Source organism: Macaca nemestrina, chromosome 4, assembly GCF_043159975.1.
Source record: "Macaca nemestrina isolate mMacNem1 chromosome 4, mMacNem.hap1, whole genome shotgun sequence".
NCBI classification, from domain to species: domain Eukaryota; kingdom Metazoa; phylum Chordata; class Mammalia; order Primates; family Cercopithecidae; genus Macaca; species Macaca nemestrina.
In genome coordinates this window covers 72,880,999-72,901,507 of record NC_092128.1, presented here as the reverse complement: position 1 = coordinate 72,901,507, position 20,509 = coordinate 72,880,999, and the positions used below count along the sequence as shown (strand labels likewise).

General features: G+C 33.6%; 1 protein-coding gene across 2 annotated transcripts in view; it reads right to left on the bottom strand.

The window, feature by feature from the left end:
- The window catches only part of LOC105475512 (VPS50 subunit of EARP/GARPII complex), a 121,835-nt gene that overhangs the window by 37,024 nt on the left and 64,302 nt on the right, over positions 1–20,509 (bottom strand). For both annotated transcript variants that reach the window (XM_011730843.3, XM_011730842.3), the window contains exons 16-20: positions 20,106–20,204; positions 13,840–13,930; positions 11,369–11,545; positions 8,393–8,511; positions 6,079–6,185 (exon numbers count right to left, since the gene is read on the bottom strand). In XM_011730843.3, the coding sequence (XP_011729145.1) occupies positions 6,079–6,185; positions 8,393–8,511; positions 11,369–11,545; positions 13,840–13,930; positions 20,106–20,204 (593 nt within the window). The remainder of the gene's footprint in view (positions 1–6,078; positions 6,186–8,392; positions 8,512–11,368; positions 11,546–13,839; positions 13,931–20,105; positions 20,205–20,509) is intronic.

The window sequence follows — 20,509 nt, the reverse complement described above, 5'->3', positions numbered from 1 at the left end:
ACCTTGGCTCACTGCAACCTCTGCCTCCTGGGTTCAAGCCATTCTCATGCCTCAGCCTCCCAAGTATGTGGGATTACAGGAGTGCCCTACCACATCTGGCTAATTTTTGTATTTTTAGGAGAGACAGGGTTTTGCCATGTTGGCCAGGCTGCTCTCAAACTCCTGACCTTAAGTGATCCATCTGCCTTGGCCTCCCAAAGTACTGGGATTACAGGTGTGAGCCACCAAACCCAGCCAGCAATCTGCGTTTTAACAAGCCCTCTAGGTGATTCTGGTGCGTGCCAAAATTTAAAAATCAAAGGCTAGATCACCATAAAAGATGAATAAAACAATAAAGCACAGTTCTTCTTTCTTCTTGACAGGCTCTCACGCCTTGGTTTTCAAGACTTCTACTTCACCTCCTAATTTTTCTCCTGCCTTTCTGCTGTTCATTCATGACCTCCTTCACTGTCTGATCTTGTCTTTGCCCTTCTAATATATCCATATCCACTGCTGTTTCCTAGGTTTCCACACTCAGCTATCTTGTGTTATACATTTTTGTGTGTAGGAAGGGTAGTAGAACTTCTGTCTGATTTTTTATGAACTCAAAAGGTTAAGAGCCTCTGCCAAGATAAACTCATCCACTACCACGGTTTTAACTATTTTATAACAATGACTCAAATTATGTATCCTGATCATCTTTTTTCTCCTGACCTCCACATCCATCTATGTAACTACCTATAGACTATTTCTACTTAAACGTCCCAGAGGTACCTCTATACGTCCAAAGTCTACCCTATCATCAGCTCTGCAAACTTGGTCTTCCTTTCACCTTTCCTTTTTCATTTCTGGCATTATCACTAGTTAATCACACAATCCTAAAATTTGAGTGATCGCCGATTATGTCGGCGATTCTGTCACTGATTCACCGATTCTGTCTGTTGTATTTCTAAAATCTCTCTAATCTGCCCTTCTATTACAATGGCCACTGCCATCCATATCCAGGCTTATGTCCTCATCATCCCTTGCCTGGGAGACTTCAACAGTCTGCCATCCAGTCTTTGACCTTCTCCAGTTTCCCCTTAGCCAAAGTCAATCCCTTATTTACACTTTTTTAAAAACAACAAATCTGCTGGGGTCTCTCCCCTGTTAGAAATCCCTGAAGGCGCTTATGTCCAAGCTGCATAGGACAGTCTATGAGGCCTTCTGATAATCGGTTCTTGCCCATCTTTCTCGTCACGTCTCCCCTGCTTCTGCCTCCAGCCCCCATCATGTTTCTCACATTCCAGCAAACTAGACTACTGGAGTCTCTTAATACATCATGTCTTACACATGTTCTTTCTGTCCAAAATGCCTTTACCAGCTTCTTCATCTATGAGAACTTATTCATCTTTCAAACTCAATTAGGGTGTCAGTCCCCACAGTGAATCAGTCCTTTCACTTCCCACCCAAAAAGGAAAATTAATCATCATTCTTTCTCTCGCCTCTTTTCTGTTTATTTATGCTTATAACAACACACTGTAAATTTTTTTATTTGTATGCTATTTCCCTCGTTGGGTTCCTTAAGTAGAAAGACTATGGTTTCTTCATGACTGTATCTCCAACAGTTAGCTGGAAACAAAGTAGTGACTCAAAAAAACAAAAAATCTGTTGGACTAAAACTGATGGATGCAATATACATGGCAAAAAAGGAACTGATTTCCTTAATGTTGAAATTAAAACCTATAATTTCCTTATTACATAAAAATGAGCAGTGGATATAAGTAGTTCGCAAGTAAATAGAAATGTCTTTTAAGCATATGAAAAGATGCTTCAATTCACTCATAATTAAACACATTTTTGAATGAGATGGCATTTTTAACCTATCAGACTAGCAAGGACCCAAAGCTGGAGGATATACAGTGTTGCTGAGACTAAGAAAAGAGCTACCCTCAAATACTGTTGATGAATGAGTAAACTAACAGAACTCTGTTAGTAAGCTCGTTAGTAACCTCATTGGTAAATTGAGAATGTCCATCAAAACTGGAAATGTATATACTCTTTCATCCAGCTAGAGGAAGCATTTATAGGAATTTGTTCTATAGCTCTATCGGTATATGCACAAAGATATTTCTTCAAGGATACTTGCTGTGGCAGTTTGTAGTATGAAATGACGTAACCTATATGTTGAAAAGTAGAAGACGTATAAATTGTGGCACTTATAATATTACATCTATACAATAGGAAAAAAGAATGAAATCCACACATACTAAGATAAGTAATACATCAAGTTATTTTAAGTGTAACCTTAAGATATTTTAAGTAAAAAAGCCAGATAAAAACAGTATAGTGTAATTCAATTTTCGAAACAAACAAAACAACAAAAAAAAAATAGGAGAGAGGAGATACACATATTAAATATATTTGTACTAACACTAATATTTCCAGAAGAAAACAGGAGAAACTGAGTCGTTTTGTCTGGGGAAGGAGATTTGCAGCTCAGGGGCTCTGCTTATACCTTGCGGTATTTTAATTTTTAACCACTTTCATGCATTACCTTTCAATTTAAAATGCTCAATGATAAAGAGTATGCCAGCAAACTAAAGTGCTGGGAAACTTCAACAGTCTGTCATCTAGTATTTTACCTTCCCCCAAGGAAAAGAATGTATATTATACCTAAAAGAATATATATTACACCCTTAGATGCACATATCCTATTTTCATTTTAAATACTGATGCACGTGCTAGGGTATATTTTTTTCTAGCTACTAAAGTGGTAATTTTTGTTGTTGTCGGCAGTTGTTATAAGCATGGACTTCGGTAATCTAGCTCCTGCTCCTCAGACCTATCATACCTGCTCAAGTGAGAGCTGTCTCCAGGAGAGAGAACCATGAATACCAAGGCTATTTCACTGATGAGACACAATTCCTAAAATTTCTCTTTCTCTGTCTGCAAGAAACCATCAGGCTGACAGAATTTTCTCTTTATATAATACAAGCAAGTCTTCTGATCAGTTCTCTCCACTAGTGCAAAGCCTCCCTGAGCCTTTCTAATAAATTTAGTTACCACCTGGGGTAAGGGAGCCCCATTAACACTCTTTTGTTTACTCTCTGCTAATTATCTGCCAAGTAAATACTACTTGAAAGGGACATTTTAAATATGCCTTTAATGTTCTAATATGTGTTTCCGAAATACTCAATAATTAGTTCCTTCATCTTCTCAAGTACCAAAAATTAATCTGTCTTATTTATATAACCATACTTCTCCCTTTGTAGGAAGAGGCATGACTTTTGCCAGTTTATAATCTTCAGGCACTTCTATGCAATAACAACAGTGGATGGAATAGTGCATTTACTAGTCAGAGACCGCTGAGACAGTGGCTTCCTTAAAGTTCTGTTTTGTATATATCTAAAAACTGAAGATAAAAACATCCCAGGGAGAGAGAAAATGATAAGAATAAAAGTCTACGGGGGATCCCAACTGAGGTGATAATGGCAGCACCTAATCCCAGTCCTAAATGAAAAGATATAAAAGTTAAATTGTCATACTTGGCATTGTTTCCTAATTGCAAGTCCAGTAAAAGATATGGTAGTGTAGAAAGCTGAAATTGCAATAGTCAAATTCTCTTCACAGAGTAAGGTTTTATTCAGGACTGTGCCATACTTTAAAGGCTCTTGAATGTGGCTTTTCTCAGTTCCTATAAACCCACTGTTCAAAAGCAAGGCCCACTATGTTGATCAGCAATCTTCATGTAAGAATTTGTTGTTACTATCGTCTGAATTCAGCACCAGGAGCATATTTCTACCATTATTATAAAGGCCTGTATCTTTTTCACAGATAATAAGGATAGTGGAATACATTGTTTTGTGAATTCCCTTATGCCTACCAAGAAGTTAAGCACTGTATTTGATGTCTGCATTAAATATGATATGATAAAGCATGATGTGCCCATTCCTCAACTTTGCCTTAGCCTTGTATTTTATTTTATTTGATTATTATGAAAATATGCCTTCAGAGTAAACAGCAACATGACTACCTCCAGCCCCTTTTGAACTAGGTAAGGTAAAAAATATAAACAGATATGTTTAATTATATTATTTTTCCCAATTTCCCATAAGAGCATGATACAGTCCTGCCCACTTTCCTTGACTTGCAGTGCTTCCTGTGGCAGAAGCATACTTCTCCCTCCCTTTGCCAAGCCTGACTTGCTTTGGCCATGACATGTCAGAGGAAGTCAAGGTTGACACATGGAAGCAGAATCTTCAGGAGTCATAACAGAGTTTGCTCTTGCTCTTCCTCCCATGTTCCAGATTGGTTGGTACTATTCTTTCAACCTACATCTTAGAATGAAGAGACACACGGAGCAGAGCTACATATAATCAGGAGACAATGCGTATCACGAGTGAAAAATAAAACTTTGTGGTTGAAAGTCATTGATGCACCAAGAGCTGCTTGTTACTTCAACATAATCTAGCAAAAGCTGACTACATCTCAAGTGATGTGTTCAGACACTGAAAAGTGCTGAGTCTAGAAGGCTAAGGAGGATGACGATTATTCTGAAATGTCTGAATTTCTATCAGTGAGGACAAGATAAAGGAACTGAGCCCATGAAGCCTGAAAAATGGATTGTGGGGTGGTTGGTATGAGAAAAGGAAGGACAGGACAACTACCACCACATATCTGAAAAGTGATCACATGGAAGAATAGAAGAAATAGAAGATAAAAGAAATAGAACAGAATAAATAGAAACAGAAAAAAATTTTTTTTTAAAGCATGAACTTATTCTTCTTGCTTCTAAGGGCAGAACTCTTAGACCAAAAGGACAGATCAAAAGCTAGAAACATAGAGACAGGTTTTGGTTTATCTTGGGGAAGAGACTTCTACTAATGAGATCAGTCTAATGATAGAATGAGTAGTCTTGCAAACCACTAAGTTTCCAATGACTGGGAATCACGAAACAGAAGCTAGACAGCCACCACATATTAGAGACATTACAGAAAGACAACCGACTTCATGGGAACTTACACCAATGACCTCTCAGCACTCTTCCAATTCTGATTCTACAAATTCTAGAGAGTATTTCTGACACTATGTTCAGTCAGTTCTCTTGGAAGAAGAAAAGCTTAGTTCCCTGGCAATAACTAGTCACAGAATAGCTTTTTAGAATCTATTCTTTTTTCTGAGCATCATGAAAATGTATACCTTTCTTTTCTTCTCAGTTCAGTAACATTTTTTGCTCTTTCTAGAGAAACCGTGACTCCTAAAAAGCATTCTATACATTTTATCCTATTCATTAATTACATTTAATAATTATCTTAAAGAACACGGACTATTTCAACAGAGCTAAGATTAATCAAACTAGGCAATAGGTAAATACCATCTCCATAGATAGAGATTTTTATAGAAAACCACTAAAATTCCTGATTGGAATAATGAAGGTTAATATGAGAAGACATCTCTATAACTTATTTGTCAAATAGATAGACTTATTAGTGAGATAGAAAGGCTAAAAACATACAAGATGTTGAAATACTGACATTAAAAAAAAATCCACATCATCCTCAAACCCGAATATTTAAAATGTCATTTCTTCATATTGTTTCCCTTCTACAAAATCATCAATAAATGTCTTATCTGTAATAAGAACAACATTTCCTATAATCTGAACATTTAGCTTGTAAATCCCTTAAGTCTGAAAATGTCAGAAAGTCACTATTCACTCTGCCTGACAGAATACTGTAAAGATCTATGAAACAACAAAGTAGAAAAATATTGTATAAATGTGAAACTGGTACTATCTTATCTTACATGTACCTCTAACCTACCTAGAGAATTTTTCATCACATTTCAATTAACTGAAATATTTTAGAAAAATTGGAAGATACAAAGACTTAATAAACAGGTAACTTAAAAAGAGAAACTGGCATTACTATTAGTATTATAGTATTTGGAACATTTAAAATGAGAAGCATAGACATATGATAACCTTAAATCCCTTATTGCAGAGAGCACTGCAGTATACCAGACAACGAAAACCACAAGTAAAAGTCATTCAGTAACAAACTAATTTAACTGTTATAATGTTTCTTTTTCTTTGTTTTTAAATGTGTAGCTACTTACCAACAAGTCTTATTACATTCAACGTTGTATTTGTTAAGATAGGGGCATTCACTTTATTTAGACTGTAATCTGATTTCTTCCTGCTTTTTAGAGTTTCCCGAGAAACACTTTATATGAAAAAACAAAACAGAGTTGCTAGAGTTGTCAAGTAATAAACCAGTAAGTTACTCAGATTAGTCCATAGCCTTTATTAACTAATTATTTAATGAAAAGCGTACTATGCATTAGGTAAAGATATAGAGATTAACTTCTTATCCTTATAAAATTTACAATCCATAAGTAAGGGAAATAAGTAAGCAAAAAAATAAAGTACCATAATGCATTTCTTCGATTATAAAACATTATCAACCACTAAAAAAACTAATCACTTTAAAAAACAAATTTTCCAAGATAATTACATATCTAGGTGCAGATGTACTATGTTTCTTGATTTCAGAAACTTATAAACATAAAAAATGCCCTCCTAAGAATCTGAATTAAGTAGAGAATATTGGTGACAGTATTTGGGGTTAAGGGGCAGCATTAGGTTAGGTTCAAAAGAAAAGTAAAAGTTATATGGTCAGCACAGAAAAAAGGGCCAGCATAAAACAGGGTTAGAGATAAGAGAGAACAGAGTGTGCTCAGAAAAGTACAAGGAGTTCACCACATTCGCAAGTAGAAGAAATAAACAGAGGGGAAAGTAATAAGAAAGGAGGCAAGTAAAGGCCGGATATCCCTGAAAGCAATCAAACCTGAGGGATATGAACCTTATCTTGAATACAGTGGTGAGTCACTAAAAGCTAACCAGAAAAACAGCAAGATTAAATTTGTAACTATGAAAAAAAAAAAAACCCTAAATTTAAATCTAAGAGTTGTTTGGAATGGGGCAAGCCTAGAGACAAGAATCCAAGGTAAAGGAGTTGATTTAATAATCTGGCACAGAGATAATTTTGGGATAAACTAGAATGGTAGTGGTGAAATGCCAGAAAAAGTGGTCAACTCAAGAGACACAAGTTAGAATTGATAATAACTCTTAATGTATTGGCTTCAGGCACTAATTCGTTCAATTCAAACTTCTTAGGGGTAAGTTTAGGGGGCTGCAGTAACCCTACCAAAAATGGAGGTATATACACATGGCAGACACTATCTTACTTGTATATTTCAATTCAAATAGACCTTTCCTTTTGGCCAAAATATGCCCAAAACATCTAATAAAGAATTCCAACAAAATAGTTCTATTTAGTTCACAGTAGATCATACTGACACTTAATATCATACATATGCAAAAACCAATAGAACAAATTTTTTCAATTAAAATAGCTACAATTTCGTGAATTGCTCACTTTTGAAAACAGTATTATTTCAGTCGGGATTTCAAGTTAAACAGTATTAAATAGGTAGCTTGGCGTTAAACGTTAAGAGTATACTTATCGTTACTACCATTAAGAAAAAAAAGTACATTTATAGTCACTAAACGTATGATAGTCATGAAATCAAGTCATTTCAACATTCCAGAATCAGGCCCATTTAACTGGCAAAAGGTAAGAAAAAATTCTGTTATAATTATCATAGTTTTGAAGAGGTCAGTTTATCATAAAACAAAACTCAACCACTAATAGGACACCTTGGTAGAAAGTTCAAATAGTGAACAAAAATGACACAGGGGAAATAAGTGGTGATTTTCTGTGTTTACAAGATTGAAGCAAGAACTCCACATACAAAACAAATGATCATTTTCTCCTTGAGGTTTTTTATTTATCTATGTAAATCGCATAAATGGCCACCAAAGGCAGGATTGATTTTATAAATCTAAAGGCTTTTTCCTCTGCAAAAACTAATCTCTTTGATTATGCCCAATATTTTCGACAATAATTTTAACAGATTTTAAAAAATGACTAACTTCGTGATGCCATAAAAAAGGAATTAGAATCTTGCTACAAAAAGCAATGTCAAACACACCACATAACTCAAAGGAAAGCTACATTAAAACTAGCCATTTAAGAACTTTTAAATGGCTAAATCAATTTCTTTTTTGACACATTAACAATCCAGTTCATAGTTAAATGAACTGATTTGTGAGATGCTGGCAAAGGTTTTGCTAGGCAGAACTTTTCATATAACTATTTTATTTTTCATGAAATCCAGTTATGAAATGTTAGGAGGAAAAACACATTTTTAGCCTTCCAGGAATCATTTAAAACATACTAACTTCTGTCAGGTGACATAATAAGTACCAAAAAACATAATTTTTGTTTCTTCTTAACCTTAAAGGAAATCCTATATGTTAAGAGCACAAGATAAAATGCTAAACACCACACAATTTAAGAACAATCACCTTTTCACAGGAACATCTCCTGTCTGCTCATCCACATAGTCTCGTTTGAGTTCCTCAGGAACATCACTGTCACTGTCATACTCTTGATAGGCACTCTTTTCTTGTTCATCAGATTCATACTGAAGAAAACACAGGATATTAAAAAATGAGTATAAAGGGCCTCGTTTCGTGGGGTGTCTCAACACAGCGAAAGTACTCAATTTTACAAGAAACCACTAAATACAAGAAAATCCGTAGTTTAGTTTTAATGTTGTCACCAAGAATCTGATTATTCTTCCATTGTCTTCATCATTCTACCTTAATCAGCACAAAAAAAAAATATTACACCTATAAAAGCTTGAAAATGTGCAACAAAATAAAATCACCATAAACGAAAACCTAACAAACATTCCACTAGGCCTAAAAAGAGAAGAAGAGTACACATAAGCACGTGTTTTTTTTTTTTTTTTTTTAACTTAAAGTCTCTCAGAAGTTTCACCATACTTATTTCCAATTTGCTAATAAAATTCATTAAAAAGAGGTTCAATATCCAATTCTGGCACTCTGGAAGTATTACTTCAGCTTAATAAACATGCACAACACACATGCTGATGTTTTAATTCACTATAAGACTTTCAAGGGCAGCTTAGAAAATTAAGCTTAGAACACAGTGACCTGCTGAGAATGAGGACAAAAATGGTGGATTTACTCCTGAGAGGAAGGATGTCTTCCTAACATTTTCATCATCTTTATGGCACCATGGCCCAATGCCAGCACGGGAAAGGACAGTGGAATTCATGCACAGTAAAGGAAGCAGTGACAGCACTTTCATCATCATCATCTATTAATGTTATAGATTAGTATGATTAAATAATGGCTAATATTAGTATGATTAAATAATAGCTAACATTGAGTTTTTAACCAAGTATTATGCTAAATTCTTTCATGAATTATCTCATTTAATTGTACAGACACTTCTCTGAGGAAGTTTTATCTCCACATGACAGTTGAGAAAACCAGTATGATAACAACATGGAAATAATTTAGTCCCCTAATTCAACAACTATTTTTTGAGAGTCTGTTAATAAAAAGGTCGTATTTAGATGTGGACCCTGATTCTCAAGGACATAAGTTGCACCTGGGAAGATGAGATCACACATTAATAACTGCAAACAAGCCTTACAGGTACTCCTTTATACTTATACACAATGTGATCCTGATGCTATGCAGAAAGGTATTCTACACAAACTAGGATGTCCTGACTACAACAACAGAGTTTTGTGACCACATCGTATCACAGATACCCATTATTTGAGGATTCAATGTTTGCAAATTTGCCTGCTCACTGAAATTTATTTGTAACCCTAAAGTCAACACTTATGATATTTCTGGAGTCATTCATAAATGTGCAGAACAGTGAAAAGTTTGAGTCATCCAACATGCATGTTCCCAGCTGAATACAAAGCATGCTCTGTCTTCTTGCTTAGGCTCTCATACTATAAACAAGTTTCCTTTTCATGACCTATTTAGTGCCAAGTTCTTTGTATTTTTGTGCTTTTTGTTGGTGATTTAACTGTTTAGAATGCCACCACAAGTGTAGCCCTGAAGTGCTGTGTAGTGTTTCTAAGCACAAGAAGGTTGTGATGTGCCTTAGAAATAAAATATGTGTGTCTGATAAGCTTCATTTAGGCAAGAGTTATGGTGTTGTTGACTATGAATTCAGATTATGTACTGATGGGCTGATAAATATGTTGTAACCAGAGGCTTATAGGAACCTAATCCTATATTTGCTCTGGGAGTAATGGTTGAGTATTTGTTAAATCAATATTCACAGCAACTTTATAGAACACACTGCTGCAAATAATGGGAATCAAAGGTTATGTAAGTTTTAGTTAGTGAATCACTTTTATAGAGAGATATGTTATTCCAAAATAATTGGAATGACTTTAAATTCCTCTCAGTTTAGTCAATTTCACAGAGGCAAAATGTCACAAAGAATCACTGAATCATAATTTTAAATATGGCTTACTATGAAACAATTTAAACTTCATGAATTTCATCTTCACCAAATGAAAAATAAATTCTAAAACTAACATAAAATATAAAGACAAATCCTTCAACATATTTTTGTCACATCTGAATGGTTTTCACTTTAGCTTCATCAATCAAAAATAAAAATTATATTGAGTCATTATGGAAATTATGAAGATCAGAAGAAACCATCAAACAACTTATGAAGTCAAGTAAAATACTGTGAAAATACCATGCAAGTAGCTGTGAAGCAAGCATTCCTCTCACTGTAAATATGGAGAAACTGAGGGTCACAAAGTTAAAATAATTTGCCAAGGGCCACACAGCTGATAAATAATAAAGATGATATTCATTATCTGCCTTCAAATCCTTTACATTAATTCACACTACATCTAGTTAATATTGTTTTTGAGGTCCTAAAAAGTGTTGTTAAAACATTGTACTTCTAAATCTCAAAAAAATATCCCTGCCAAGCAATTAAGCAAGACATTACCACTTTCTCTTAGACAAAGGGACATGGAACAAAAGCAATCTGTGACCCATAAAGGGTGCCGAGAAAAAGGGTAGATGATATCCATTCCCTCACTCATCTCACAATATATCACATCATATTCACATAATATATCACATAAATATTCAGTGAAGAAATTATACTACTATTTGATTAGCAACCTGATAAGAACATCATGTAATAAGACCATAAAGCAAACATAAAGGGAAAATTTACTATTCAAGAGGACAAGGTCAACAAAGCATATTGTAAAGTCATTATCTATAAATGTAATATCATAGATACATTAAGTATATAGGTGGGCAGGGTGGTAGTAAATGGATACATAAATGGGTAGTAAATGGATATCTTTCTTAATAATAATTCATAACCGATGTAGTAAATTGCCTTGCTCATTGAGTAGAACCGTTTTAAACTAAAAAAAATCTCACTTATGTTTCACATACACCACATACCCCATTAGAAGCTAAGACATCTTCTGTTTCTTCATCTTTGTGGTTGGCCTGAATTTCAAATGGATTCCCACCACTACAGTACTGCTCAAACAAGGTCACTGTTTTTGAAGAAGTTGAGACTGGCTGCTTACTAGGTGAAACTGATGGGGAGCGAGACTGTTCCATGAATTTAAATTCCTAGATGTTAAAAAAGGAGCCAGATACCTTTTAGCAACAATAAAATTCTAACACATAAACTGAATCCCTCAATATAAATGTAGACTTAGCAGAAAAACAACATCTCGATCTTCAAGTTATTGACTTTTAAATCTTTCAAGTTATCTAAAAGTACACACTTAGAAATACATGTCTAAAGGCTTTCCTAAAGACAACTCAGCGAATGATATCACTTAAAACAGTATCATCTGCATCAAACTACTTTTGGCTTCCTTTAAGAAACTGCGGAGATCATTTTTTAAAATAGCTTAAGAAATCTGAATGATGTCTTCTAAAAATTTTAACAGAACAGCAAAAATCCTAATCAATAAAGTCATTTACGAAAACTAATTGTTAAAGTAAAACACTATGCTTTTTCATATGTTGGCACCACTTAAGATATTCTATACAAATACATCAGAAACAAAGTATGAAGTGTCTATGTGTTACATTGATGCCTACAAACTTTCATTTACTTTTCTCTATATACCAAGAAACAGACAACACGAATATATATGCCAAAGTCATATGATGTGTCCTCTACTCCTAGCAAAGCTAAAGAGTTGTAAGACCTAGTCTAAATTATGCATTAATCACATGAGGAAACTGAGGCAGTTTGAAGGGATTCAGTGCAAAGTTCAACCTCACACAGCTAATTAGAGGAAAAGCGGGAATAATCTCTAAAGTTCCTTTGAATTACCAAAATCTTGATTTAATGATTTATCACAAAATTTAACAAACATTTTTCTTTTCACTAAATGGAATAATCCCAATATTTAAATCCCAAATATAAATTTCAGTGATATTCTTGAAAGGTATTCTTAAAATTCTTGAAAGGTACATTGACTTGTTGTATTAAATGATATACGTGTTTATTTTCCTTTTACATTTCAACTATACATTTAATCATATCCATTAATAATGCCTAAGAATCATGCCATTATTTTTATAATTCTAAACAAGGAGTGAATATACATCAATGAGACTAATTTTTAGAAAATCCAATCCACAGGAATGCATGTCAGGTGAACACTAAGTTGTGAATAGTTTTCAAGGTAACTACTTTAAAGGAGATAATGTTCACCTAGATGGGAATGCTTTAACATGCCTTTTTTAAAAAACATGTCTTACAATTATACTAAGTGTGACAATGTCGCAACACACACACACAATCTGATGGTTAAAAAGGAGTTCAAATAAAATTATTTAATAGATATTCTAAAATGAATGTTAAACTTAGAATTCTAAATAACGTTAAGGAATTACCTTAAATCTTTGAGAACTCGTAAATCCTATGTTAATTTAATGTTAATTGTTATGTTAATACTAATTAACATTAACATCAATTTTGCTGTCTTTAAAGCATTTAATAATCACTATGTTCCAGTGTTTTTAATATTTCTATAATAGGAAGACAATATTAAAAAACTGGATAAGAAGCTATTGTACAATATAAGCATAAAGACAATCAATCCCTATCAAAAAAAAACTTCTAATTATGTATTCTGTACATTTATCCAGAGTAAGAAAGTTGCTTTCTAGAAAGCTATTCCTTCCAAAGGCAAAAACTAAAGACCCCGTACTTTCTGAACAAGAATCTAACTATATGCACTGCATTTTGACACTTGGTATTTGCAGAACACAATCTTTCACACAGGAATATTTATCTACAATGTGTTTCAACCAAGGGAAAAATCAAACTAATTAAAGACTTTTTCGCAGATTGCTTATTCTGTAAGTATTTGAGGAACTGATTAACTAATACACATTAGTTAAGAGTATTTTTTATAAGTGCCTCTTTTATATCTGAGGCATTTTTTCATTACAGGCAAATTTAAGAATTGCAGCACAAATTAGGAACTTACTAGTCCCTTTAAGGAATAAAAAAATTCTATAAATATGATTTGTATTATATTTGTATATGTATTAAACTATGCCAAAATATAGCTAATTAATTATTTGCAAAATTTAAATACAGCAGTCAGCCCTTTTTGGAATTCAAAACAAACAAAAAATATCACTTTAACTGTAACTCTTTTTAGGCAAAAGAGATTTCCTGAAGTATGTAAACTGAATTTTATAAAAGAAGACTGATTTTTCACAACCATAAAAGGGTCATTCCTGTAAAACTAATGACTTTCAAGGAAGGAAGATAAGAAACTGCTCCTTAATTTATTTTATAAATGTTTCCATATATTTGAGGACTTTTTTTTCAAAGAAAAAGGGTAAAAAATATGACTAAACGACAGATTTCTTTGTTCTTAAGAAACACTTACATGAAGTTGCAAGATGCTGAAATTTGACTTAACAGGACAAAGTTCCCAAGTCTCATTCTCTAAGAACATTCTCAGTTCATCGAGCCGTGTTCTTAAAAAAAAGAAAATGAACACTCCAAAAAGTGAGAAAAGTGCACTGCACACAAGAATTGAGGAAATAATGTACAATACAAATAATTATAGGATTAATGTCATGATCATAATCAACTTTGAGAACCCATTGGGATTAATACAGTAGACAGAAATGTTTACTTTTGTTAGTTAGTATCTTATCATCCTTGACAGAAAAACTCTCTCAAATGTTACTAAACTAAATATTTTTACTATATTGCAAAAGTAATGCATAGGAAATGACAGTTTTATTAGGGGACTAAATTAAAAGCTTGTCTCTAACTCACATAAATATCCTTAGCTGATACATATATCGATGCTAAAACAAAGAAAAATCTACAGATTATATGAGATCATAAATACTAACACGTTACGTTAAACAGCACAGATCTGAATCATACCTAGTAAAGCTACAATAGCAAGATAATTATCACTTTCTGAAAACATTTAGCTCAGTGCCTGTCTCTACAAAGCACTTACAAATTACGTGAGCAGGTAAGACACATATATATTTGACATTTCACTAATCACTTATGCCATACTGATCTCTTCTTTCTTTAATGCTATTGTTCTTACTGTCTATCTGGAGTAATCAGCACATGATATAGGCAGTCCCAGAAAAACAAACCTTATTTTCAGTTGACAAAAGGGCCAGTGCCTGCCCTGTTCTTCCTCTTTCTACCACAAGTTGTTAGTACCACGCTAAAAATGAAATCTAGATTTTTTTAAATCCACAGGTTCAAAATAAAGAGACAATAAATACATGAATCTGTAAAAATCAGGAATTGCTCCAAATACTAGAGTTAACAGACAAGGACTTTAAGATAATTATTATAAGTTAAATAAAATAGAAAAAATGTATAAAATGGATAGAAAAGAGAATTTCAAATAACTGCAATAAGAAAAACAAACAATAAAAGAATCAAATAGACATTCAAGAACTGAAAAATACACTTCCAATTAAAAACTGATTGGATAAGTAAAACAGCAGTCTAGGGGTGGCTGAAGATGGCATTCATGAACTCAAAGATCAATAGAAAATATCTAAACTGAAGCAAAAATTTGGAAAAAAAAAGGAAGAAACAAAAGATCATAAGAGATATGTGAGATAGTCAAAACATTTATTATGCAGGCAATTGGATGGAAAGGGCAGAGAATAAGCAAAAGCAATATTTGAAGACATAATGGCCAAGAATTCCCAAAAGTGATTGTGCTCATAGCTCATACCACATACAAAAATTACCTCAAGTGGATCACAGTCCTAAGGTAAGAACTAAATGTACAAAACTTGACAACTCAACAATAAAAACCAAATAACCCAATTCAAAATGGATGAAAGCTTTGAACAAACATTTCTGTAAAGAAGATATACAAAAGGCCAATGAGCACCTTAAAAGCTGCTAAACATCATTAGTTATCAGGGAAATGCAAACCCAAAACATAGTAAGATACCACTTCATGCCTACTAGGACAGCCATAATCAGAGACAGAAAACAACAGGTGGTGACAAGGTTTTGGAGAAATTGGAACTCTCATACAGTATTAGTAGGAACGTAAAATGTATCATGACTTTGGAAAAAAGTGTGATTCAGTTCCTCAAAATGTTAAACAGAGAGAGTTACCACAGGACCCAGTAGTTCTACTCTGTATTAGTTTCCTGTGGCTGCTGTAACAAATTACCACAAACTAGGTGACTTAAACAAGCAGAAATTTATTCTCTCACAGTTCTAGAGGCCAGAGCCTGAAAATCAGTATCAGTGGGTTGAAATCAAGGTGTTAGCAGAGCTCCACTGTCTGGAGGCCCTAGGGGATAATCTGCTTCCTGTCTCTTCCAGACAGGTTTGTGGTATTTATTACACAGTAATTTAAAACTAATACAGTGATAAAAGGTACAACCCAGATTGAAGAAACGTAGTCAACCCTAGGCATAAAAAATGTATACAAAATAATATATGAAGTAAAAGTATATGACAAACACCAAAAAGGTAAGAGAAGGTAAATGCAGTTACAAAGTTGGTTCCTGCATTATTCTGGAAGTATACCACCTAAGGTAGACTACAGTAGAACATAAGTGCATATTGAAATGTTGGCGGTAACCATTACAAGAAGGTTTTTTTTTTTTTTTTTTTCCCCGAGACAGTCTCACTCTGTCGCCCAGGCTGGAGTGCAGTTGCGTGATCTTGGCTCACTGCAACCTCTGCCGCACAGATTCACACGATTCTCCTGCCTCGGCCTCCAGAGAAGCTGGGATTACAGGCACCTGCCACCATGCCCAGCTAATTTTTTTGTATTTCTAGTACAGACCGAGTTTCACCATCTTGGCCAGGCTGGTCTTGAACTCTTGACCTCGTGATCCATTTGCCTTGGCCTCCCAAAGTGCTGGGATTACAGGCGTGAGCCACTGCGCCTGGCCCCTAATGTTGTTTTAAAATCTTGTCTGACAACTGTTATGTTTTCATATAACCGTTTTTCCATTTACATTTAATGTATTTATTGACATAATTATTAATAGGTTTAAACCCATCATATTGCTGTTTGATATCTAAAAATGTTAAATATTTTAAAGAAATTTTCTCTTTCTGCATTTTTTGGATCAATCATATATATTTTTACTTTTTATATTATATATATTTTTCTCAGTTAGTAAAACAACATCAACAACAACAAAACGAGACCAAACTTGATAAGCTGTTAACAAAGGGCACACTTTAAATATGAGAACATAATTAGAAGGAAAGTTAAAATTACACAAAAACACAATTTCTCAAAATCATGAACTGGGGTAGAATTTTTATCAAAATTATTTTCTCCATCTATTAAAATAATAACTATGATATTTTCCTGTATTCTGTCAATTGGTAAATTAAATTTCTTAATTTATTTAACGTTTAGCCAACTCACGCTCTCCTATAATAAATCCTACCTGTTCACAGCATATTAAGCTTTTTAGGTATCACTGAATTAAATTTGCCAATATTTTGTTTAGGATGTTGCATCTATGTTCTTATGAGATACTAGTCTGTCATTTTCCTTTTTTAATGTCCTCTTGTTATGCTTTGGTATCAATGCTATGCTGGCCTCATAAAATAAGTTATAAAACATTCCCTCTTTCTCTACTTTATGAAAGAGTTGTGTTGGTATTGTTTTCTCCTTTAAGGTTTGGTAGAATTTACCAGTGACATCAGCAGGCCTGGAGATTTCTTTATGGAAATGTTTTGAAGCCCAGATATAATTTCTTCAAAAGACATCCGACTATTCATATTTTCTATATTTTGTTTTGTGAGCTCATTAAGTTTGGCTTTATAAGGAATTTATTTCATCTACTTTGTTGTATTTTCTTCTAAAAAGATAGGTGACTTCTCTCTTCTAACACCAGTCAATGCAATTTTAGGATCCTTAAAAACATTTTATAAGCTTTGATTACTAGAGTAATTACAAAATAAAATGTACTTATTAAATAGAATATTTTGACAACTATACATTGCTCTATAATTTTTATGTCATTAATGTTTAAATTAGAATATTTATGCTTTTAGAAATTCTCCAACATCTGACAGAATAGTGTTCTTTGGGTGTACATAAACTTAGTATCTGAATATTTTAAAAAATGGGGGGAAATGAAACTTATACTTTTGAGAAGTAGAAACAATAATAGGGGCTGTGTTCCCTCATATGTGCATACAGTTTTATCCTAGAAAAAGATAGTGGAATGCAAACTTTTATACGACTACCACAACTAACATTAATACATTTCATAAGTAGATGCTCCACCAAAAAGAAACTGCTCCTATTTTTATCTTTTTATTATCCCTGTAACTTCAAACCAATAGCTTAAATGGACTCAAAGTCAGAATAATTTGGTTCAAGAATTTCTTCATCCTCAAGAGCTCTATTTGGCAGCAGAGGACCATGAAACAAACTGTATGCACATTTAAACACTTCTATTAGCAAAGTAAGAACACACTTCATCTATATTTCACCATGTTCCATATAGTTTTTCAGTATTTATTTAGTATGATTGGCAAAGGGAATATTAAATTGGGATTTTGCAGATTTAGATTTATCACTGGCTAATGTAATGACTTTAGTCAATTCAATGTATGGACACTAGCATCATTTCTAAAGTTCGTGTCAAGTTTACCTTGTTTTGTAAAGAAATAAATGTACCTTAGAACACACTGATGGTTTGCACCAACTTTACGAAATGATTTCCACCGTAATTTTCCCGATGCAACTGTCAGAGCAAAAATGACTACAGACAGGACAGAAACTAGACTACCTTAAACTTCTGTTTAAATACTAGGGAAAAAGAAGAATACTAAGTAATAATTAAATCTTTGCTGTTTAACCTGCCCCAATTTTTACAATATACAATACTGCAAGAAAACGGGTCAAGATGTCTAGGCAACACTTATGGAGACCTTTTAATCTGGCCACTTCATTTTACAATTCATAGAATCACAGGCCAGAGAGGTTAAATGATTTGCCAATATCAGACAGTTGGTAAGCAGCAAAAAATGGGACAATAACCCAAGTCTACTATTACTCAACCCAGCTTTACTTCTAATAATATAGCACAGCCACTCCAATGAGAAATAAGTTTCACAAATGTTTCTAAGAGAAGTTCTTTAAAATGTTGAGTGTTTGGGGAAGATTTAAGTGATTCGTTTCTGTATTCTCTAATTTCATTAATGTGAACTCTGTGAGGAATTTCCATTATGGTCAAAATGCCCCTAGCTAGCTGCTACAGATGACAGACACCTTTTGATAATAAGTAAAACAGAATGCAGAATGGAAGCCACTAAATAAATCAGTGTTTTTATATTGTACACACATCCTAGACACTGGGAACACCAAAAGTGATCCCAGTTGTCATGTTGGATATGAAGCAATCTCTGGGAAGAGAGACATTTGGTGTGCCTTCATACTGCAAGGAAAGTGAGGCTTCTGGCTCCTTTGTGTTTCCATTTTATTTCCCTATCCATGATTAACAGGCCCCTCCCCCTTCTATACAGGAATGTTTATAGGGCCAGCCTTTTCATTTAGTCAGGGCTTAAGTTTTAGCAGACAAGGAAGTTATAAATAAACGCAGTGTTAGGGTTTCCTGTTGGTCCCTTCCCACCATTTCCCTGAGGTTTATTCAATTAAGTTTTTAAAAAATTTTTAAACACTCTCAGTTGTGAAACTCAAAGGCTTTGCTTTGGTATAGTTCAACTTAAATCTTTTTCAAACAATTTACTTGTTTACAATTAACACAGACAACTTGTATTCAAATATATTTAATAATGAATCAACAGTTTGGTGTTCAGTCATCTCTCTTTTGACACGGCATATATCACTGTGAGCAGGTACTGACTATGAACAAGGAGCAAAAGCAGAATTTCAAATCATGACTCTCTCTGGCACCAAATAAGGAAATCAAAACTTAAATTCAATTGTAAAAAGTAAAAGTTCAGAATAAAAAGTAACATGAAACTCAACTCAAAGGACAAAATACATGTAAGGGATACAACTTGGGGTCTAGCTTATATGAAGAAAAATCTAATGTTAGCTCTCCCTTCCTTCAATTTACTGCTGCTGTAAGCATATAATCACACCGCTATTAGGAACATTCTTTCCCACCTTCCTCCTCTACCCAAATCATTCCTAGTCACTCTTTTAAATATTAGCAGTGATTGTTTTGCAAAGCAATGAAGTATACAAATTTGGCTTTATAGCGAAATTCTGAATATCACATCCTCTCCTGTAGAAGCCTTCTTACTTCTAAAAGGTAGATACTCTCAAGCACCCCCTCACTGAGCACTGATTTAACTTCCTTATAAGCACACGCATATGTATGCAGGTAATGCAACAGAACAGCAGCCAAATTCTTTCTGTGAACCTTGATCTAATAATCATGTTTTACTCATAAAGAAATCAGTTCAATATTTTAAGCCCCTCAAGACAAAGAATATTTTAAAATGTACAATGAATATGTAATGAGAACATTTCATCATATTTTGGTTAAAAAAATCCTTAGCCATCTTAAAAAAGCTACAACACATTCAAATTCAAAAGTAATTGTTTAAAATCAATTAATGCTATAAGATTAAGCATTAGACAAAAGTATTCTCATTACCTAAATAAGTCCATTCATATTTTATTAGAGTTCTTACCTATGGTAATTTTTGAAATAATTGACACTTTGTTTTCTAATAGATTCCTGTAAAACTTCAGACTTGCTACCACAAAATTCTTCTCCAACTTGCATCAACCTAGTTGGATAAAAAGGTTTCAGTAAATTTCAGCAACATCCTTATAGAGAAAAAGAAGTGCGGGTTCTCTTTCTTCAAAGACTAAAAAAAATCGCTAAAATTTGGATATGTGAAAAAATTCTAAAGACCACAAATTCATAAAGGTTTACAAACATCCAAAGGGCAGAAATATTTAAATACACTCACAAACTTAGCAGCAAAAATTATCTTCATTTCCATAAAGAAGTTATAGATGAGAGCTCACTAGGTTCATGATTTCTTTGATTATCATGGTTGAATGACTCAAACTAAAGAATAAGACAAGA